Below are 21,941 nucleotides of genomic sequence, written 5' to 3'. Positions count from 1 at the left end.
ACTCTCCTCGGGGTCACCAGGCAGGCGGGCGGTGGCGCGCTGCTCCAGGTGGACAGGGGCGCCCGCGGAGCAGACGGCAGCTGTGGCCGTGGGGCTGGAACCTGGCCAGTGTGGCTGGGGGCAAGGGCGCGGCTCAGACGGGGCTGGAGAGACGGGGCGCCGGTGGCCAGGGCCCTCGACTCGGGGCAGCTGGCGTGTGCCGGGGCCCGGCGGCGGAAGGCCCGGCCCTGGCTGGGTCAGGCTGGGAGGGCGCTCAGCCGACCGTGCGGAGCGGGGGACAGAGGCCTGGGACGTTCACGGAGCCAGCGAGAGGCGGCCACAGGGACGGGGCTTTCGCAGCGGCCTCGGCCAGCAGGTTGCGGCAGGTGTGCTCCGGGCCGGGTGCCCGCAGCCTGCCAGTGAGAGGGAGAGCAGGGTGCGGTCACCGGGGGGCGGCCCGGGGAGGGCCTGCCGTGGGAGCAGGGGTGCGGGCCCCAGGGGGGGCGGGCAGGTCAGCCTGAGGAGGTGCCCCCCGGTTTCGGGCGGGGACGTGGAGGGAGACGATGCCCTGCGGCCCCTCAGGCCTGCACTGTGCTTGGGGGGGCGGGTGCAGGACAGACCGACCGCCTGTAGGGACTGTCACCCAGGTCCCAGGGAGCCGGGGGCCAGGGAGTCCTGGACCTCCCGAGGGCTTCCGGGGAGGGGGGCTCTGGGCAGGAGCCGGCCGCCTGAGCCAGCCGCCCTGTGGCAGGGAGCCCCCGGCAGGTGGCCCGGGGGCCAGGGGTATGGGCAGTGAGCAAGGCTGGATGGGGGTGGGAGGCAGGGAGACGGAAGGAAGGTAGGCAGGTGGGTAGGCAGGGCCAGGAGCGGGGACGGAGGGAGCGATGGGGGTGAGGGCACAGGGGAAGGGCCAGCCTGCACCGGCCAGGGGTCCTGGGCTGAGCACCCGGCCTGGGGGGGGCCGCCTGGGCGCCGGAGCCCAGGCCCTGCCCCTCGGGCTGAACTCTGCCTTCCCTCGTGGGGACGTTAAGACCCAACAATCCCTGTTTTTTGCAGCTAACGTACAAAACACCAATAGCTTCAGCTGAAATGGATTTTTAAAAGTGTCATTTTATGGAGAATTTTACTTTCCATCTTGTTGTTTATTAGGCTCTTAAAGGGGAAGCTTGTAATGCGTCCATCGATCGGAGCGCCGGCCGCGCAGCTGCGAGCACATAAACCAGCCCGGCCGAGTGCCCGCGACTGGGCTGCAGCGCGTGTGACGGGCACCGCCCGGCTTCCGAGGCGCTGCCGCTCTTTCCCCGGGGCAGCCGGGGCGACGCCCGAGGGGGCCTTCAGGTGACCCTCGGGGCCAGCCCCGCTCCCTCCGGCTCCTCTGTCGGTCACACAGCCCCCAGCAGGCGGCCGGCCGGAAGAGGCAGGCGGGGGGGCGCAGGGAGCCAGGCGCCTGCAGGGGAGCGGCTGCAGGGCGGACGGCCCCAGCCGCTGGGAGGCCTGCGCCGTCCATCCGCGGGGCCCCTGGCCACTGGGCCCTGTTCCCCGGGCCCCTGTGACACCTGCTCGAGGCACCCCACGCGCACCCCTTCTGCACTTGGGTGCTGCCACTCAGCTCTCAGGCCGCCGGGGCTGCGCGCCTGAGGGCTCAGTCTGTCTGCCTCCGGCACCGTCTGCGACACCTGCCCTGCAGACGGCCCGGCACGCCCCAGGGCTCCGGAGGCGAGCAGCCCTGTGCCGCACCGGCCCTGAGCTGGGGGCTCTGTCTGAGAGGGGCCCGGGGCTCACACCACCTCCCTGCCAGGCAGAGTGGGCGCGGGCAGGCTGCGCTGGCCCAGGGGCTGGGGCCCAGGGGCTGGGAGGGGCCCCGGGGAGCGGGCGGGAGGGGGCCCGGCCGTCAGCGATTCCGCGGAAAGCGCACTTAAGCGGTGTGCAGCCGTCACGGCGGCGGCGCTGGGCCTGACCTACTTGGGATCTGCTGCGCGGAGCCCCCCCCCCCCCCCCCCCCGCTCCTTCTGCTGACAGCGCACTCCCTGCTCGCCTCCGAGCTGCGCAAAACCCTGCTCCATTTCCTGAAAACTGCTTCCCCGGCCGTTTTCTCTGCTCCCCGGCCGCCTGCCCGCCTCCCGGCCACTCACCAACCCTGCCCCGGCCCAGGGGCGGGGGGCCTGGTGGAGCCCCTGCCAGCAGCCGTACCCGCGGCCCTGGCCCCCACAGGTGACCGGGCCTCAGCCCGCCCACCGCACACTTGTGCCAGGTGCTCCGTGCGGGGAGGCGGCGCACCTGGTCGGGCGCAGGGTCCGTGGGAGGAGGGTGCCAGGCTGCCCTTGGGCCCGGGGGCACCGTGCCAGGGGAGGACTGGGCGCGCGGAGCCTGGGGGCCCAGGGCGGACCCGTGGAGGGCGGGGGGCCGGCAGAGTGGGCGCACACGGCTTCTCGGGGAGAGCCCCCCGTCTGGCGCAGGCCCTGACCCTTCCTTTGGGTCTCTCTCCCCCGGCATCTTCCACTCCACTCCCTGGCCCCGCCTGCCCTGGCCCCATCGCCACCCCCGCTGCGGCGTGGCAGGTGGGGGCCGCGGCCTGCCCAGCCCCTGGCCGGTGGGACGGCCTTGCCGGGGCACTCCAGCGGCCCCCGCGCAGCGGCCCTACAGACAGCTGCTGCTTCTGGCCGGCCAGCCCGGTGTGTGCCTTCCTCCCCATCACCGCCGCTTCTCTTTCAAGTGTCATCTTCCCCCACCCGGCCCCCGGCCCCCCGGGGGGCGAGGGGGCCCAGCCCTCACCCGGTGTAGTCAAGGTTATGGTGATAAATCCTGGGGCATTGTCACTTCTATTCGGAGTAAATTGGCTGGCCGCTTTCGGGCTGGAGGAAAGATAATTTGCTGTAGTATTTCAAATGGATTAGAAATGGATTTGAAGGGAAAGTTCATGCCTCCCATTACAAAGGCGAGAAAGAGGACCATCTTAAGGCACAGCTCCCTCCCTGGCCTTCATTATCCACGCTTAATACCTTTCCTATTTTCCGGCGTTAATGAAATTTCCTGGCGGCCTGGGCCTGCCGGACGGCCGGAGAAGCCTTTAGATCGGAGGCCCCCGATGTAGAGAAGGAATTACCGGGCCCGAGAGCGAGGGGAACTGCCTTCCCTGGGTCCCTGGCCCCTGTTATCTCGTTAATTCCATCCCCTCTTCTCCATGCCCCGGGCTGTCCTCGGCGTCAGGGTGACGGCGTGCCGGAGCGCCGTGACACCCACAGCGGTGCGGGGCTGCGGGGCCCTGGCGCGGGTGCCGCGGGCCGGGAGTCGGACACCAGCCGGGGCAGGGGCACACCAGGGGCTTTGTGCGCCTGCAGGCTGCTCCGGCGTCCCACGGGCAGGCGGGCTCTCCCCTGCGGCCCGGCCGGCCCTCCCTCCCCAAGGTCTGGGGCTTTGCCCACCGCCTCCAGGCCGCCCTGTGACACCAGCAGGTTCTCCCAACGGGGCGCCCAGGGCTCTCAGGTGCTTGTTGGGCTCCAGCTGGACCAGCTGTGGTGGCCACCGGCCTGGGCTCAGCTCAGGCTTGTGGGGATTAGGACTTGGGCCAAGCCGCGCCCTGAGAACAGAGGCCACAGCTCCTGCCAAGGGTCCAGAGCTGCCCCTGGGCCCCCGGGGCTGATGGGCTTCCGCGGTGAGGGGCTGGCAAGGTGGCGGGCCCCTCCCAGCCCTGCCCTCCCTCCTCACGGCCTGGCCCGGCCACGCAGATGCCCGGGGTCCGCAGCGAGCCCGGAGGTCGGGGCACCTCCCCCAGGCGTGGGGCGGCCGGGGTGCGTGCAGGGGCGGCTGGGGCCGCGTGTGGCCAGGTCCCTGGGCTCGGCTGGTTCCCTCCAAGGCTGGTGTTTGCGGATCTGAGTTTTAATTAAGGGAAACTGGGTCAAGTGCTTCCGTGCAGGAGGCCCCGCTCCTCCCGCCTGTGTCTGCACTTACCCTGCAGCTTCGGCCCAGAGCCAGCTCCCTGGCTCGCACTAACCCTCCAGTGGGCCCTGGGGGCTGCGGCTGGCGAGCCACCCCAGGTTTGCCGATGGGGCGACCAAGGACCGGAGCGGTGGTGGGGCTGCATGGGGCGGGGGGCAGCTGCGCCCGAGAGCGGGGCGCCGGCCCCGGCCCCTCATTTCCGGGCAGGTCCACCTGGGGGCTGGGATGCCCCAAGGGCTGCCTGTGCCCTTGGCACTCATCAGAGCCCCGTGTGGGGCGCCCCCTTGTCCCTGGGTGACTAGGAGAGGGCTTCCTGCTGCCTGGGGTGGAGTTGGGGGCCCGCGTGCAGACTTGTGGGGGAGCCGCCGCGAGCGCCCAAGGCAGGCCCGGCAGGGCCCACACCCCTTGTCCTCACTCTGCTGCTGTGGCCGGTTCCCCCGGGGCGCCCTGGGCAGCGGCTCTCTTCAGGGGGAGGCAGCGTGGACGCGGGACACCCGTGCCCCGTGTCCAGACTGGCCGGCGGGGCACCGGAGGTTCAGTGGTCAGAGCGTATGCACAGAGTCTGGGCTGGTGTGGAGTTGAGCTCCATTTGCACAAACAAGTCACCGCTGACATTCGCCCTGAGGGGTAAGCCCCGCGTGCCCTTCCGGAATCATGAGGCTGCCGGCCGTCCTGCACGCCCCCGTCCCCTCATCTTGGTGGCCGCCGGCCCATGTGACAGCTGGGGAGGGAGAGTCAGCCGGGACAGCCTTCAGGACCACCGTGGGTGCCCCCCGGGCAGCCCTGAGCCGGGGGCCTGGGGCTGGCCGCGTGGGGGTGCCGTGGCGTCTGCAGGGGCCTCCTCCCGGGCTCCAGCAGTCACATCACGTCCCGGGGGTGTGCCTGTCGGAGGGGGGTGTCCCCTCCCCCTGACCTTTCAGGGGTTCACGTGGTCCCAGACCCCGGTGAGGTGCCGCCTCCTGTGCCCCGGAGGGGACAGAGGCCTCCTGCCCGGGGCCCTGGGGCCTGGCTCACTGGCGTGTCCCCGTGTCTGCAGGTCCCTGATGCTGAGCCGCCTGCGCCTCGCCCGTGGCGGGGGGAGAGCCCAGCCCGGCCCCCCGCGGTGGCGGGACAGGGGCTACCGCTGCATCGGAGGGGTGCTCTACAAGGTGTCGGCCAACAAGCTCTCCAAGACGGACGGCCGGCCCGGCGGCGAGGGCGGCAGCAGGCCCCTCCTGCGCGCAGGTGAGGCTCCCCGGCGGCACGTCCGGGGCCCCCATCCCGGTGCCCACGGTGCCTCTGTCGCGGCGCTGAGGTCCAACCCCAGGCAGTGGAGCGGGCTGGGCACCCGTGGGGAGGCTCCGCGGCCTCTTTCCCCAGGGAGGGCCCCTCGGGCGGGCCGTGGCTCTCGCTCGGCTGAGCAGCCCCTGGTTCCCCTGTCCCGCTCCCGGACAGAGGAGACAGCTGGGCGCAGCGGATGGGGCCGGGGCCCCCGGGGTCACGCTGGCCGGGGGAGGCAGGCTGACGGGCGGTGCCTCGGGCTCGCCGCCTGTTGTGCAGACTGACTAGGAGAGTGCCCTGGTTGCAGTCCGGTTTTACCCCCCTCTTCTTCCGTCAAACATGGGGGGCAGGAGTGCAGGCTTGTGTGGGGCGGCGGAGGCCCAGCACCCCCAACCCCGCCCCACAGCCCCCAGAGGAGCAGGGGGGAAGAGCTGCCTGAGCCCCTCCCCTGCCCGCCGGCCCCAGGGCTGGCCTGCTGCCTTCTCCCCTGGAGGGAGCGCTGTGCTCCCCGGCAGCAGCACAGGGTGCCTGGGCGGCCCCGGTTTTGCCTGCCTATGTGCCTCAGTTTCTCCATCCCTGTGCTCGGGGGAGGAGCAGGTGCAGGGGGCTGGCCACGCCCCCTCACAGGGCACCGTGCTGGGTCAGGACAGCCCCTCCTCCAGCGACGGGTCCTGCTCCGGCGACCTCGGACCCCAGAGCTGGAAAGCAGCAGCCTTGGTGCGTGTGGTCCGGTCCACAGGGCCTGCCCGAGGCCGGGAGCCTTGGGAGGGCTGGCGCTCGGGGGCAGCTGCTGCCCCGTCAGAGCTGTGCTCTGGGAGTCGCCTTCCCTGAACTCCTTCCCAGCGCTGGCCTCCAGGCAGTAAAGGGAGGAGGACGGGGTCGGGGTCCCAGGTCCCAGGAGACCTCTTCTTGGGACCGGCCTGTGCTGGCGACAGCCACCGCCCTGCCAGCCAGCCCCGCCCTGGTGGCCTCCAAGGGACAGCCCGGGGCTCAGGACTCCCAGCTTCAAGGCTGGGCCGGAGGGCAGGGCCCACTGAGGCCCGCCCACCTGGCCGGCACTGCCTGGGCCCCCTGTGGGTGGCCGGCGCCTCGCTGCCAGGAGGGCAGTTGCTCCCCGCCGGTGCTGTGCCCACTGACCAGCAGCCCCCTTGAGTGGGGAGTAATTGAAGGAATGAATCTCCTCCTCGGTGTCAGAGGGACTTCCGCTTCAGCGGGAGAGCGTGGCCTCCTGGGGCGGCTCCCCTCCTCCCGGCCCTTCCCGGCCACGGGGGCTCCCAGGCTCCGGCGAGCAGCTGGAGCCAGTCAGGCGCCTCGGGGCTGTGCTTCGTTCCTGGGCCCAGGGCCCGCCCCCGTGCTCTGGCGGGAGGCTGGGTGCACTGGCTGCTGTGCTGGGGGCGGGCACTGTGCCAGGCCTTGCGTGTGCCACGGCCCCGCGGCAGAGCAGAAGCCCCAGTGCCCCTGCCTGAGCCGCTGTGTGCCCCTGGGCTGCGGGGCCCGCCCTGGGCAGGCCCCGGGAGCTCTCCTCCTCCCCTGTGCCCGGGTCGGGCCACCCCTCTGTGGCTGCTGCCCGGTCGGCCCCACGCTCGGAGGCCGACCAGCCTGTCTGCCACCCAGACCCTGCCCACCGCCCCCCTCCCTCCCGGACGCCTCTTTCTGGGCTCGCTGGGCGCTGGAGCCAGCCCAGGGGGGTGTCGGTCTTCTCCCCGAGGGCGGGCTGCCTGTGGCCCCGCCCCAGAGCCCGGTGGGTCGGTGGGTTGGTGGGTCGGTCGGTCGGAGGGGCTGCCGGGGCTGGGGGCTGGCGGTGGGGGCGGGCTGCGGCAGCCGCTATTTTGGGAAGATCCCCGGGAAGTAAGTGCGAGTTCCCTCCCCGGCTCAGCGCCTCCTGCTCCCAGGGTGCGGTTGCCGCTGAGCTTCTTAGCGCCTCTCAGCCCCCTCGGCCTCCGCCGTCGGAGCCGGTGGCGCTCCGCAGGTGTTAGCGCCGCGCAGCACTGGGAAGGTGCCTCTCGCTCCTGCAACCCTCCCTCGGGAGCCCGCGCCGGTGCCTCTCCAGGAGCGGAGTGGGGTGGGGAGTGCGCCCCCCCCCCCCCCCCCCCCCGCAGAGGCCGGCCGGGGGCCACGGTCTGACAGGCGGACACGTGACGACAGCCGTCACTCGCGGGAGCAGATGGCGCCGCAGCGTCACGGCAGCCTGGGTGACAGCCCGGGAACCGCGATCAGCAACAGCTATCGAATTGCACTCCGTCACCCGCCGGCTGGCAGGTGTGCGGCACCACGTGCCACCTGGATTGGCCCCTGCAGCCCCCCCCCTTCGGACTGGCGCCCCCGGCCTGGGAACCGGGGCTGCACTGGGCCACCTGAAGGCCCCCTGCTCCGCAGCGTGCTCCCCCCCGCCCCCTGCGGGGCCCCGCGGTCCAGCCCGCAGACGCCCTTTTCAGACTGGTGGAGACGGGGCTCCGAGGAGGGCCAGGCCTGCAGGGGCACAGGGCCCGCCCGGGAGCTGTTGGGGCCCAGCAGCGGGCGGGGCGCGGGGAGGGGGTGTGCAGGTCCAGCCTGTGGGGGCACGGCCGCCTGGGGCGGGGCCGGCCGGGGCAGAGCTGCTGCGTCAGGGTCGGGGTGCAGGATGGGGGCAGTGGGCCCCGGGGGAGGCCGCCGGGGAGGGTGCGGCAGGGTGCCTGCCTGGCCTTCCCGCGGCTCTGACGACGGGGCAGCTCGGGGCCAGCGGCTGGGTGGCCCTTTACAGCCCAGAAGCTCTGTCACTGCCCCCGGCCCCAGCGCTCCTGCGTGACGTCACTGCGGCCTCCTGCCGCCGGATCCATTCCAGCAGTCGCCTGTGGAAATCAGAGCTGGCCTGGGAAGGGCCGTGTGTGTGCGTGTGTGTGTGTGTGCGTGCGTGCGTGTGTGCCAGTGGAACTGGGGACGTGGTGGCCGTCCGGAGGAGGCTCTTGCCCTGCCCTCCTGGGTCCTGGGGGGTGGCCTCAGGTCTGAAAGGCAGGCAAGGGTTGTGGGTCAGGGTCAGTGTGGCCCCTCCTCCCGCAGGGCTGGGCCCCCCCGCTCCCCCCGCAGGCAGGAGCACCTGCACCCCTGGCCCCGCAGCCCCCATCTCTCACCGCTCCTCCCCGCTCTCCCCTCGGGCCACGCTCAGTGCCCTGGAGATGCTTTGCTCAGTCTTTGTGCTTGAGGCTGTGAGGGTGACTTCCAAGGCACCCCATGGTTTCGAGGAGCAGGCACCTGCCTGCTGGGCCCACTGGGGCCTCCACAGCCACGGCGGGCCCAGTGCCCCCCTGCCTGGGCGTGAGGAGGCCACACCCTGTGGCCGTGCGTCCCTTCCTGCTGTTTGTTTAGATCTTGCAGCCCTTTAAGCGGGTACGCACCATTCTGGGCTGAGGTGGAGCCAGGTAGCGCCTCCAGGGCCCTCAGGTCACATGTCCCGGGCTCCGCCTAAGGCAGAGGGGCGTGGCAGGGAGGTCCCCCCACCTGCACCCCTGAGATGTCTTGCCCCAGGTTAACCCATGGGACAGCCACCGCTGTGGCCTTGGAGGAGCCCTCGTCCCTGTGCCACAGCTCCACAGCTGCTCCGCGCAGGGCAGGGCCTGGGGGGCCCCGCCGAGGGCTGGGGTGTTGGAGCCGAGGGCAGAGACCGCCGGGGCCTGCGCTGGCCAGGCCTGACCCGGGCCCTCTCTCCGCAGGCCGGTCCGACCCCGCCAGCAGCTGTAGCCGTGCGCTGGCCAGGTACGTACCTCCCTAGGGCCGGGCGGACGGGCTCCCCCCCCTCCCCCGTGCGCCCCCAGCCTCACCCCCCGCCTTGCGCCCACAGCCGGGCCGTGCAGCGCAGCCTGGCCATCGTGCGGCAGGCCAGGCAGAGGCAGCGCCGGGCGGGGCAGGAGTACTGCACCTACTACAACCGCTTCGGCAGGTGCGGCCGCGGCGAGCGCTGCCCCTACATCCACGACCCCGAGAAGGTGGCCGTGTGCACCAGGTGACCCCCTGGGGGTGTCTGGGGCGGGGGGGTGGCCCGGGCCCGCGAGGTCCGCCCCGCCTCACCGCCCGCCCCCCGGTCTGCGCAGGTTCGTCCGGGGCACGTGCAAGAAGACAGACGGGACCTGCCCCTTCTCCCACCAGGTCTCCAGGGAGAAGGTGAGTGCCGGCTTGGCGGGCGTGTTCTGGCAGGGGTGCCCCGGAGCCCTCCCTGGGCTGGGGGCACACACACCCCTGCCCCCGGGCGTCCCCCGTGAGGAGACGGGGGTGGGGCCACGTGGGGGCTGGTACGTTCGGCCAGCTCCTGCTCCAGCCAACCTGGAGGGGGTCCACTTGCCACACGGGAGGCCCCCAGGTGCCCGTGCTGTGCGGGTGCGGTCCCCGGGTGGGTGGGCAGGGGCAGCCGGGGACGTGGGGCCAGCGGAGGCTCCCCAGCCACGGGCCCCTGGGTGGCCCGCCCGTCACGCAGACCTGCAGGGGCAGCGCCGGGGCGAGAGCGCTGAGGCCGGGGCTCGGTGCTGGCTGGGGAGCCCCTGGGAGCGCGCGGAGTGGGGCTGCGAGGAGGCCGGGGGGCGGGGTCGGGCGGAGGCGATGCTGCCGCAACAGCTTTTCCCCTTGAGGAGCTTGACGAGAATCAGCATTTTTCTCCTAATAGAGCCTCCGAACTCTGTTGTGAGCAATTTGGAAATTCACGTCCAGTTTCGGGCTCATTAGCTCCCGGCCCCGCAGCCGCGTGCGTCCCTCCGTCCCGGCTGTCGGTGCGCACGCCGCCCGCGCCCTGAGCTGCCGCTGCTGCTGTTGTTGGCACGGACGCGGCGGGTGCGGGCGGGTTAATGGAGACGAGCATGCTTCCCCGGATAACGGCCCTGCTGGCAGCACGGAGCAGCTCCGCGTGGTGTCGGGCTGGCTTTATTACCCTTTTTATTAGAGCTAATTCGGGCTCTAGATCAAAAGCCACATTAAGGGCCTGTCTGCAGCCCCACCACCGCCGGCCCCACGCGGCCCTCTCCGCCCGGGGCTGCGGCTGGAGGACGAGCAGAGACGACCCGCACGCGGCCACGCACCTCGCCCTTCGTTTCCCTGCTCTCCCCCTCCCTCCTCGTCCTCCCCTCCCCCGCCTCCCCCAGGAGAATACCGGTGGGGCGTCCCCCCGCACCCCCCAGAGCCCCCAGGAGGTGTGTGTGAGCCCTGCGGGGCCACTGCTGGGCACAGGGTGTCCTGGGGTCCCAGCAGGAGCCCCCTGGAGCAGCGGCAGCCGCAGAGGTCGGGGCAGGGGGCCGGAGGCCGTCTGCCGCTCTCAGGCCTGGCTCCCCGCCCCTGGGAGGGGAAGTGGCCCCCACACATCTCCCGGCCCCAGCCTGGGGCCAGGGACTGCCGGGGCCACACGGTCCTGCAGGGCCATCTGCCCACAGGCCGAGCCTCCACAGCCCTGGGCTGCTTCCGGCGGGGGGGGGGGGGGGGGGCTGCCCACTGGGGGCCCCGCCCACCGCTTCCCCCAGGACGCTGCTGAGCCCCGTCACCAGGCCGCTGGGAGGTCTGCCCTCCCGTGTGGCCCAGCAGCCTGGGGTCTGAGCAGGGGGCAGACTCGGGCGGCTGCACGTCTGGGTCTGGGTCTGGCCCTGGCCTGAGCCACCTTGAGGGGCCAGCACCTGCCCTGCTCCCATCCTGTTGTGTGGGCGGCCCTCATGCCCGGGTGCCCGTGGCTGCTGCTGGCCGCCCTCCTGCGGGCCGGCACACGTCTGCTGCTCCGTCAGGGCAGGGGTCCCGGCACTCTCGCCCGGGGGGCGGGTCGATGCCCGGCAGTGGGGGCTCTGCGGGCCCTCACTGACCCCCCCCCCCCCCCGCAGATGCCCGTGTGCTCCTACTTCCTGAAGGGCATCTGCAGCAACAGCAGCTGCCCCTACAGCCACGTCTACGTGTCCCGGAAGGCGGAGGTCTGCACCGACTTCCTCAGAGGCTACTGCCCGCTGGGCGCCAAGGTGAGGGCGCCTTCCCTGGAGCCCGTTCCCCCGGGGGCCTGCAGGGCGGGGCCGTGAGAGCGCTGTGGCCCCGGCCCGGGCACCTGTGGGGTCTCCAGCCCCTGGGCACCAAGAGGCAGCCCGCTGGCCTGCTCAGGGGCCTGCGGTCTGGGTTGGGGGCTCCTGGGACGTGGGGGCATGGGGGTGGACCACAGGCGTCAGTGCGGGGCTGGCCCCGGGCCCTCCCGCCCTGGGCACAGCCCGCGGCAGCTGGTGGGCGGCCGGGACCCGGGGACCTGACCTGAGTGGACAGGTCACCTTGGAGGACGGTGGGGCCCAGGTGGCAGGGGTCAGGTGGGACCCCTCGGAGGACGTGGGTGGTCACTGTGAAACACCACAGTGTAAACACGGTGTCAGAGCTGTGTTTGAGTTCCGCTCCTGTCGGAGGAAGTGCTTACCGAGCCGCTTTCGCCGTGCGGGCGCCGCGTGGCCGCCGCATGATGGATGGCGGCTCGTAACTGTCTGTGGAAAGCGCTGAGCAGGCGGCCGGCGGGCGCGGCGGCGGCCGGGCGCGGGAGGGTTAACTCGACTCTAAATGACACAGGAAGTGCTGAGCGGGCACTCCCGCCTGGAGTGCGCGTCCTCCAGTGGCCCCGGGGGTTCGTGACGCCGCCCGGATCAAGGGGAAGCGTTAGCCGTGCCTCCCGGGGCGACCGCCGTGGAGGAGCCCGCCCCGCCCCGGGCAGGGTCCCGGCCGGGAGGAGACCTGCTCCTCCTGCAGCCCCGTCTCCTGGGGCTCCTCCCAGGGGGTGTGCCTGGGGTGGGGGGGCCGCGAGACGCCTGGGCACCCGTGGTGGCTCGGTGCGGCGCCCCAGGTGTCATTTTCCTGCCTCGTGTGTGTCCCTCACGTGCGCCCCTTCTCACCCGCGGGTGTGGCGCCTGCTGCAGGGGAGCCTGTCTTGGCGTCAGGGCTGCCTGCCTTCTGGAGGCCGCGGGCCACACGCTGCCCAGGGCGGGCAGGAGAGCGACCCAACGCAAACTCGTAAATCCACCCAAAACACGACGGGGTTTCTCTGTGACGCTGCGCCGCGGTGCCGTCCGCGTGCGGCCTGAGACGCCCCGGCCTGCGGGTGCGCGGCTGCCTGGGGAGGGCCCCCCCCCCGCCGGCCTCCCCCGTCTGCGCTGACCCTGCCCTCGCTCGTGTCCCCGCTGGGCCGCCGGCCGGGCCTTGCCCCCGGACTGCCCCTCTCGCCGCTGGGTCACTCCCCTGCCATCAGCTGCAGGCGCACGTCCGGCGCCTCACGGGCGAGTCCAGGCAGCACCTGGACGGGGCCCCGCAGCCCCGCCAGCTCCCTGCGTGGGCTGGTTCGCCGCCCTGGCTGGCACAGACCGCGCTCCGGCTCCTGTGGCCAGTGGACCTGTGCTGCGCCGTGGCCGTGGGCTTGCCGGCGCCCTGCAGAGGTAGTGCCGAGTCCCGTGCACCCTTCGCGGGTCTCCCTGCCGGCGGTGCCGCCTCCGGCTCCTGGAGGTCCCCGCGTGCTCACTCGCCACCTTGCAGGGCGCGGGTGGCGGAGGGGGCCTGGGGGGAGAGCGGGCCCATTGGGGGCGGTCTTTGTGCGGCCAGGGAGGACTTGACTTCTCCTTCATCGTGGAAGTGGCCGAGACGTTCTCCGGGCCCTGGTTCTGCTCAGGTTCTGGTTTCGAGACCGCTCTGCCCCGCAGCCTCAGCCGAGCTGCTGGCTCTGCCATCCGGGGGCGTGTGAGGTTGGCGTCGCTGGGAGCCGCCCGAGCCGGCCGGCCTCGGCCTGTCACTCCTGACCCCACCTTGTTACGGCCGCGGGGGCGCTCGATCGGCTGCCTTTCTCCTCGTGCCGGGTTTTCCGGAATGTGCCGATGGGGCACCCGCACTCCGAGGAGTGGCCCCGGCCCCGGCCGCTGTCCTCCCTGCGCCGCCCTGCGCCTTGCCGTGGAGCGTGTCCGTCCGTGTCCACAGGGGCCGGCTCCGCCCTCCGGGCGCTGTCGTGACCTGGCCCTCCGGCCCCTCCGCTCGAGGCGTCCCTTTTCCTCCTCTGCCGCCTCTCGCCGCCCCCGACTCTGAGGGCCTGGCTCACCCGAGGGCTGCGTCGGCCGCCCTCCCCCACCTCGGTTCTGAGTGTCACCGAGTTTCCATGGATTCTTGACCGGTGACCCCTACTTCCAGAGCTTTGGGGGTGTCTTGGGGGCTCGTGGGCCTGGTCTAGGGGTAGCTCTCAGGCCTTTGACACTCAGGACCCCCCCACGTCTGCACCCTGGGGAGCTCCCTGCCACCGCTCCACTCCCCGCATGGCACTCGGGCGACGGGAGGGGTCCTTTCCACGCGACCAAGTGTTTCCGGTGGTTCTTGGGCTGGTGTGGACCAGCGCAGACCAGCGCGGACCAGCACGGTCCAGTAGGAAGGTCTCCCGGGTGCGAACCGTGTGTGACGTTCAGGGTGTCCTAGTGGCCGCCTCTGGAAAGGGGAGAGGCCGAGACCAGCTCGGGTCTCGTCTCGTGGGACGGGCTGGGCGTGCGGCCACGGTCTGCCCTCGTTGCTGCTAAGCCCACCCCGCCCAGAGGTCCTCCGGTCACCGCCCCCTTTCCCACAGCGCCCCACCCCCTGCTGCAGGTGCCTCTGCTGCCTGCCCCGTGCCCGGAGCCCACCGGACGCTGCCAGCGGCCAGGCCCAGGGCAGAGGGGCGTTGGCGCCACCGGCCGGAGGGAGGGAGCCTCAGCCTGAGCCTGCTTTCTGCTCCGGGCGGCGGTGGCCCTGGCCCCACGGGGACACACTGGTGTGAGGTCCGGTGTCCAGGGCCCTGCCAGCTCCCGCCTGCTTCCCAGCACAGCGGCACGGGCCTCTCGTCCCCTGGTGGCAGCCAGGGGCCAGGTGTGGGGCCAGGGATGCCCAGCGCCCAGAGCCTGCTCAGAGAACGGGCAGTTGCGCCCCGAGAGGCCAGGGTCCCGGCTCTGGGGACCGAGTCTGGGGAGGGAGGTCCCGGTCCGGAGCGCCGTGTTCCAGGTGCAGCCACGCGCTTCTGGCGTGGGGGTGCGCACCGCGGGCACTGCCGCTGCCCGGGCCAGCTGAGTCCGACTCTGCCGGCGGGCTTCACAGAGGCTCTGCGGCTCGCGCCCGGCCGCCTGTCCCCCGTTCCTGCGTGAGGGGCAGTCGGGGTGCCCAGGCTCACGACACCCGGGCCCTCTCCCTGGCCCTGCCCGCTAAGCCCGCTGCAGAGGGTGTGGGAGTACAGGACACCCCCTCCCCTGGAAGGGGGTGCACAGCTCCCACCAGGGGCGGGCGGGCAGGCCCAGGAGAAGCAGGCGTTGAAGCCGTGCACCCCCCAGCACTGCCCCCCAAGGGTATAATTAGCTGCGGTGACAGGTGCGGTGGATCGGGTGTGTGGTGGCCTGGGCTGACCTGCCACAGCCTGGGCTTGAGGCCTGAGCCTCGCCCAGTGAGGTGCCCCCAGGCCTCGAGCCCCCCACTCCCACCTCTCCCATCCCCCATCCCCACCCCCACCCCGTCTTCCTCCAGGGTGGGTGAGCTGTGGTCAGGGGGAAGGTTAACAACCGGGAACCCCCACCCAGCCTGGCAGGACCCCAGGCCCAGCCCGCCTGCCCGCAGCCCCAGCAGGGCAGTGTGGGGCCCAGGGGCCGCTCAGGGCGCCTCTGACGGCCGTGGGGCCGCTGCAGCCCGGGGCCCGGCCGGCTCGCAGGACAGCCCTGCCCAGCTGCTCCCGTCCCCCCCCCCCAGTGCAAGAAGAAGCACACGCTGCTGTGCCCCGACTTCTCCCGCGGGGGCTCTTGCCCCCGGGGCGCCCAGTGCCAGCTGCTCCACCGCACCCGGAAGCGCCTCGGCCGGCGGGCAGCGGCGTCCCCGGCCCCCGGGCCCGGCAGCACGCCCTCCAGGAGCAGAGCCTCCGCCAGCCACGGGTCCAGGTGAGCGGAGAGTGGGCATCGTGCGGCAGCTCCCTGGGGGGGCAGGGGGCAGCCCTCCCCCATCCCAGGATGTTCGGGACCCTCTGGGGAGCCCCTCCACCCTGGGGCCCAGCTCTTCCCGCTTCAAACCCGAGAGGAGACCTCGGCCCAAAGGTGAGGACCAGGTGGTCTCCAGAGGCACCCTGCCCCTGGGAGGAAGGTGGGGGCCGATCAGCCCCCCATGTCCACCGTCCCGGGCAGGGCGCCTGCACCGGGGCCCCCGCCGTGCTCCCAGCCACAGGAGCGGGGGCCTGTGGGGACGAGGGGCAGGCCCCGGGAGGCAAGGACAGGGTCAGCGTGGTGCCAGGCTCACCAGCCCCACGACATCGCCAGCCTGTCCTTGGCCCCGAGGGCTGGCCTCGACCCGGACGGTGGTGCCCGGCGGTGCTGGGGCGGTCAGGGGCGGGCGGGAAGGGGCGCCGCACGGGTGGTCACCTCTGTGTCGGGGAGTCCGCCCCCACTTCTGCCCCGCCCTCCCCCGCAGGAAGTCCTCGGCCGCCCAGCACCCGGCCCGACAGTCGTCCAGCTCCCCCGCCTCTGCGGCCGCTGGCCCGGCCCCCCCGCCCTCCTCCGCACGGGTGCCAGCTGCAGCCGCAGCCCCGCCCTCGTCCTCCAAGGCCCCCTCCTCCCCCTCCTGCTCCCCCTCCCCCCCCTGCGCCCCCTCCCCCTTCCTTCCCTTGGACCAGGAGGAGCCCTCCCTCCAGGAGAAGGCGGCCTCGGCACGGACCGGCTCCGGCGGCCTCTCCAGGCTGCCCGCCTTCATCTCCCTGCGGTCCTCGCCGAGCCCCGGCGGCCGGCCCGGGGCCCCAGCCTCCAGGAGCCCCCCCACCAAGGACTCAGGTAGGCGGCGGCCCCCAGAGCCCAGCACGGCCAGGTGTCTTCAGGTGTCTTTCGGCTCCCCCCCCCACCCGGAGACAACCGGCCCCCCCCAGTCGGAGTCCTCAGGCGGCGGATGCCTCCGGAGAGGCCGGCGGGCGGGGCGCGGAGCGAGCGCAGCAGCGTCCGTGCGCGACCGCCCCGGCGAGGGCTGATTTAATTAGAAAGCACCCATTCCTGCTCATCTGTTCTGGAAGACCGGCGCGCACGCCTGGAGAGAACAGATGCTCCCTCCCCCGGCGGGCGTTCGGGGCCGGGAAACGGCCCCACACAGCCTCGTTTAGGGGGGAAAGGAGGGCTTTATGGCCGCCAACGACCCTCCCTGCACGCATTTCACAGCTCTCCTCGCGTCTGAGCGACGATAAACTCCACGCAGCGCGGCGGGCTGCAAATCTGCGGCCATATGGCCGTTACCTCATCGCCGTACGTCACGGTCGTAACGCTAATGGAAGACGCTTGCCACAGCCGCGTCTAACGGCCCCGTGGAGCACGCTCAGACGCGGGCTCCAGCTCTGCACCTGGCTGTGGCTGGCCTGGCAGGAGGAGGAGGGCAGGGGTCCTGGGGCAGCTGCTGCCCCTGCCCTGTGAGGTCAGACCCCGGCGCCAGCCGCAGAGTCAGAGGAGGCGGGCGTGGCCGGGGGGCCCAGGGAGGCGACTCAGGCCGCACCGGCCTGGCCAGGGCCTGGAGCTGGGGGCGCCCCAGGGCAGGAGGCGGGGCTGCACTTGCTCCAGCCGCCACCCACTAAGGGCCAAGGCCGCAGGCTGGGGTCCCCGAGTCTGGACCTGGCTTCTGGACTCAGCTGAGCAGGTGGGTGGGGCCCTTGGCCCTGAGGAGGGGTCCCAGGAGGAGAGGTGGGCTTGCCGGGGCACGTCTGTGGGCAGCTGCACAGAGGCGCCTGGGCCACGGGAACCCGGCTTGTGAGACGGCTGTGTGGGAGGGGGAGTCCTCAGCCCTGAGTGTGTGGGGCGCACAGGGCGGGGCCCTGGGGTGTGGCTCTCTGTCCTCTGGCCCCTGCCTGCCGACAGCCTGCTTGGGGCCCTCAGTGGCCCTGTCCCCACACGGCCACCCTCTCGCACCCACCCTGGCTCCTCCCTGGAAGGCTCCGTGCGGCCACCACATGTGCATCTGGCAGCCAGGACCAGGGCCTGGGGCCTGGGCCCGAGCGTGGGCCGGGTCTGCGTGCGGTCTGCACCCGGCGCTGCGGCCCCAGCCGGCCCGCCCGCCCGCTGCCCAAGGCCCACCTGGCCCAAAGGCCTGCGTCCTGCTGGGCAGCCAGGCCCTGGGCAGCCTGTCCTAAGCTACTGTCCCCAGTTTCTAGCAGACCCTGCGCCAATGGATTCTCCATCAGGGGGTTTTGGGGTGGGGGCACCCCTCCTTCAAGGGGCTTCTGGGTCCTGACCTCTGCCCTTCCTGGCACAGGGAAGCCGCTGCACATCAAGCCCCGCCTGTGAGCCCGGCCCGGCCTCAGCCCCGCGTGCCCACCGGAAGGAGGCTGCGCCTGCTGCCGTCGCCGCCCCCGGGGGGCGCTGCCTGCCACCACGCCGTCCCTGGGGGCTGCGGGGCCCTCCTGACCCACGGGAGCCCAGGGCCCCACCCCTCCTGCAAGCTGCCCCCCAGTCCCTCTGTGCCCCTCACTCTCCCACTCTGGGTCCTCAGCCTTCCACCCGGGACTGCCCCCAGCTCCCTGCCCTGAGGGGAGCCGGGCAGGGGCCTCCCCCAGGCCTATCCGCACTGTGGGTGTGGGTGTGGGTGGGGCGGTGGCCGTCAGTGCAGCCCCAGCAGCCCCGCCCCCTCACCCCAGCTCCCGCCTGGAGAGGGGCCGCCAGCCAGGCCCCCCGGCAGGCGTTCTGTGTTCAGCAATAAAGGTTCTGCCCTGTGTCTCCACGCTGTCCCGACTGTCTCCGGCCGCCAGCGCTCATGCACGCGCTGCCTGCAGGCGCCTGCAGGGCCCAGAGGCCCTGAGGTTGAGGGGCACTGGGGAGAAGGCGGGGGCTGGGGGTGGGCTGGCTGCGGAACCTGGGGGTCACAGAGCCCACCCCTGCCCCCCTCCTGCAGTGGCCTCAGCCCCGTCCTCCCAACTGCCCCCGTGGTTCTGGCCCTAAACAGCACCCCCTCCCGGTGCCTCTGGGCAGGAGTGGTGGCTCTCCCTGCTTCCCTGAGCCGGGCCCCGGGGCCGCGCAGCCTGCCTCCCATGGCCATGCCAGCTGGCCTGTGGGGCCCGGAGGCAGCCCTGGGGATGTGGGTGCAGCGGGCTGGGGCAGAATCCCCCAGGCTGAGGTCCCCTCCAGAGACCCCTGGGTGTTCGGGCCAGGTGGGGGCCAGGGTAGCCCGCAGGAGGAGGCAGCTGGCCCAGGCGCGTGCACCTCCCGTGCCGAGGCGTCTCCGTCCCCAGAGGGGCCCAGGGAGGCCCGGCTGAAGGCCGAGGCCTCAGCTTGGGGGCCCGGGACGGGTCTGGTGTGACGAGGGGCACAGAGCTGTCGGGGCCATGCCTCGCTCCTTGCAGAGGAGGGGGCGTGGCTCCCCTGGTGCCTCCTGCCGCCCTGCTCCGCTGCCCAGCCGAGCGCCGTGGGGTGGGCCGTGGGGTGGGCCGGGCCGCTGCCTGGCCTGCAGCTCCGCCCCCTGCCTGGAGCCCGGGAGCTGCGCAGCCACTGGCCCCCGCGGCCCCGCCCACCACCTGAGGACCCACCAGGCCCTGCCTGCCAGACGAGGCGTCTGCACCAGCCGAAGGGGCCGCTGGTGGCACATCTGTGAGAGCGGGCGCCCGCCCGGGCGCAGCGGTCAGTCGTCTGCGGGGGTGGTCGCTGGAGCCCTGCCTCGCTGACGCCCCGGGGCCCGACGAGCGGCCGAGGCCCCGCTGCAGCCCGTCGGGCGGGGCAGTGGCTTCTGGGGAGCGAGGGCCCCACCCAGTGGGAGCCAGCACCCCGCCGCCGCTGCAGGCCCAGGGGGAGCCCTGGGCCCTGGGCTGAGGGCCACACAGGGGCCGCAGAGCCTTCGGGCCCCTTGGCTGCCCCCTGCTCCCGGGGGCCCCTGGACACTGCGTCTCTGCAGGCGACGGGGTGACCGGACCGTCGCAGGCTCCGCCCGCGGGAGCTGTGGCTGCGCAGACGCCCGCTCCCTGCGCACCCTCCATGGGGAGCGCGGGTGCCTGCGCCCCAGGCCGCCGGGGGGCGCCAGCAGCACACCAGGGGGGCGGGCGTGCCTGCGGTGGACAGCTGGACCGTGCCTGCCGGGCGCCCGCCCTCCCGCCCAGCACGGCTACTGCTCTCCGGGGCGGCCCTCCCAGCCCCACACTCACGAGGGAGCTGTCCCCCTCCAGCAAGGCCAAGGCTTTCGGGGTGCACGTGGCGAGTCCTGGCGGCAAGAGGGAGTGGGCCCAAGACCCACCGCCCGAGTTGCAGCCCAGAGGTGGCCCGGCAGCGGAGGGTGGCGTGGAAGGTTCCAGAGGGGCTGGGCGACCTGGAAGTGGGAGGTGCCAGGCCACTCACTGCCCTGTGCTCCTGGGCACAGTCCCCCGCCCCCCACCTCATGACCCATTTGGGGACCTATTCAGACGGCCTGGGCGACAGCCCCACTCCCAGTGGAGGCTGAGGGTGCCCACTGGCCGCTCCGGGCTCCTCTTGCCTGGGGAGACCCTTGAGGGAGAAGGTGCAGGCCACTCCCACCCGCAGACAGAGGAAGGGCAGGCCCTTGCCTGGACGCGCCCCCTGCCTGGGCAGGGCTGCCTGGGGCTCCAGACTGCCCACGTGGCAGGCCGCGGGCCCCAGGACTGGGGAGTGAGGGCGGCCACCAGGAGCCGTGAGGGGCCTGCGCCTGTGTGGCGGGGGAGACCCGTGGTCCGGGTGGGGCCCGGGGCCGTGCGGCCAGCCGAGTGGGCCCCGTGGGCTGAGCGCCGGCTGCAGCAGAGCGTCCCTTACCGGCCCTCCAGCTGGGGTGGGGCTCCTCCTTTAGGGGGACCCGGGGCCGGGGCCCACGTCTGAGCTCCACGCCTGTGGGTTTCTGGGCGTCTGCCTGGGGCCTTCCGTCTCAGAGAGGCGAGGGGCCTGAGGTGGGGGTGTGGGGGCACGGACAGGACCCCCAGGCGTGGGTCTGGGGGGCCCTGAACAGGGGAAGGGGTGCCAGTGGCAGTGGAGCCCCTCCTCAAGGAGGCACCTGTGCCCTGCGCCCCCACCGTGGCTGCTGCGGGCACACCCCCAGAACGGTGGCCGGCACACGGTGGGCCCTGGAGCCCAGGAAGACAGGGCCTGGGGCAGGGAGTGAGGCCGAGGGGGGGCCAGCTGGGCCCTGCCGGCTGAGGGAGGTTTGCAGCTTCCCCTCCTCTTCTCCACGCAGGGGGCTGGCCAGGTGACCGCCTGCCCCAGCTCAGGAGCTGCCTCCCAGGGACGAAACTGACCCCCCATCCCCCGGCGCTGGCTCCTGGGCGGTTTCGGAGGGAGCATGACCGCGAGGATCAGGCAGCGGGCAGGCCTTGCAGCCAGGGCAGCCGGGGAGCCACAGAGAGCGCTCACGGAGCCGTCCCGCCTGGCCCCCGTGGTCCAAGGGCCCGCACAGAGTGCCCTGCCCCCAGGCCGGAGGTCGCCTGGAGCTCCGACCCCATCCCGCATCAGGCCAGGCCACTCCCGCTCCTGCTGACCTCTCACCTCACATGCTGCAGGAGGGGCCGGCCCATGGCGAGCCCCCCAGCACTGTGCTGCTGCTTCCGCACTGGCGGGGCCCCTTGCCCTGAGGCCGGCGAGACCTGGGGCTGCTTCCACCCATAGGACCTGACGGGGTCACGTCGCTTAAAGATGTCAGACTCCTCGTGCGGCTGCCCCGGGGGAGGGGCTGCCCCGGGGGTGGGGCTGTCATGGGGGAGGGGCTGCCCCGGGGGTGGGGCTGTCATGGGGGAGGGGCTGCCCTGGGGGTGGGGCTGTCAAGGGGGGGGCAGCCAAGGGCGCCCCTCCCCCGGCCAGTCAGGAGTCGGGTCTGGGAGCCTCCCACTCGAAGAAGTGGTCCCACCAGCAACCTGGGGGAGCCTGGAGGGTCCTTCCCCAGAGAAAGGTCCAGAGGAGACCCTGGCACCCTGGGCGGACCCCCCCAGTCCTGTGAGGGGGCCCCAGACCACAGAGGCTGGGAGATAGTAACTGTGGTAAGTGTGGTAACCAAGTAGCAAGAGGAAGCTGATAACACTGTAAACCTCACTCACTAGTTTTGGTTGACTTCCTCCCCTCGGACCCTCAGCTCTCATGGACTGTCCCCCAAAGAGGCTGCACTAGGGGTGGCACTTGTGTGCTGCTGTCGGCGTTCAGCAGACCGCTGCCGGGCCCGGGCCAGCAGTGCCCCTTGGGACTCACAGAAACGCCAGGCACGGCACCTGGCTCCTTCGGACGCTTGCGCACTCAGCCGCCATGCTGGGGGGAGCCCTCGTGAGCCACGCGTGGTGACACTGCACGGAGCCGGTCCGGCTGACGGCCCCCGCGATCTGCCGGGTGTGGGCCCGCACACAGTGCCCACAGCTGTGGCCCCCAGCTGTGGCCTCCAGCTGTCCTCCAAGCTCTCCCAGCTGCCGGCGCCCAGGGCCAGCCGTTCCCCCCTCCCTGGTTGGAGGTGCCCCGGGGCAGGTGGACTGGCACCTAGGAGGAGCTCAGTAAAGGTTCGGGGAATGTGTTGAGCTACAAGCCGCAAGAGAAGTCCCCGAGGAATTCCGTGGGCTCCAGGGCCGGGGCCTTGAAGGCTGCGAGGGGCCCCAGGGGGTCGCACCGCTGCTCCGGACCGGAAGGGAACGAGCCTCCTCTGGGGCAAGGGCGGGGGGGCTGCTGAGGGAGCAGGTGGGCCAGCACGGCCCGGGCACAGGGCACCCCCGTCCGCCTCTTCTGCAGTGCTCCTGCTGGCCGCTCCTGGCAGGCGGGCAGGGGGACCTGGGCCCTCCCAGCCGCTGCTCCCAGGACCCAGCTGAGCACCCCCTTGCAGTCCCTTCCCCGCCACCAGGC

The 21,941-nt window shown here is 72.6% G+C and overlaps 1 protein-coding gene across 1 annotated transcript in view; it reads left to right on the top strand.

Moving 5' to 3' along the window:
• Nucleotides 1-17,484, top strand: part of ZC3H3 (zinc finger CCCH-type containing 3) — a 43,200-nt gene extending 25,716 nt beyond the window's left edge. Inside the window, exons 5-12 of the mRNA XM_028533713.2 lie at nt 4,952-5,139; nt 8,862-8,904; nt 8,990-9,151; nt 9,240-9,309; nt 10,998-11,129; nt 14,875-15,059; nt 15,583-15,938; nt 17,395-17,484. Of these exons, the coding sequence (XP_028389514.1) occupies nt 4,952-5,139; nt 8,862-8,904; nt 8,990-9,151; nt 9,240-9,309; nt 10,998-11,129; nt 14,875-15,059; nt 15,583-15,938; nt 17,395-17,426 (1,168 nt within the window). The 3' untranslated portion in view covers nt 17,427-17,484. The remainder of the gene's footprint in view (nt 1-4,951; nt 5,140-8,861; nt 8,905-8,989; nt 9,152-9,239; nt 9,310-10,997; nt 11,130-14,874; nt 15,060-15,582; nt 15,939-17,394) is intronic.
• Nucleotides 17,485-21,941: the final 4,457 nt, after the last annotated feature.

The sequence above is a fragment of the Phyllostomus discolor genome, chromosome 7 (assembly GCF_004126475.2).
Source record: "Phyllostomus discolor isolate MPI-MPIP mPhyDis1 chromosome 7, mPhyDis1.pri.v3, whole genome shotgun sequence".
Classification (NCBI taxonomy): Eukaryota; Metazoa; Chordata; class Mammalia; order Chiroptera; family Phyllostomidae; genus Phyllostomus; species Phyllostomus discolor.
This window is presented reverse-complemented; position numbering and strand designations above follow the sequence as displayed.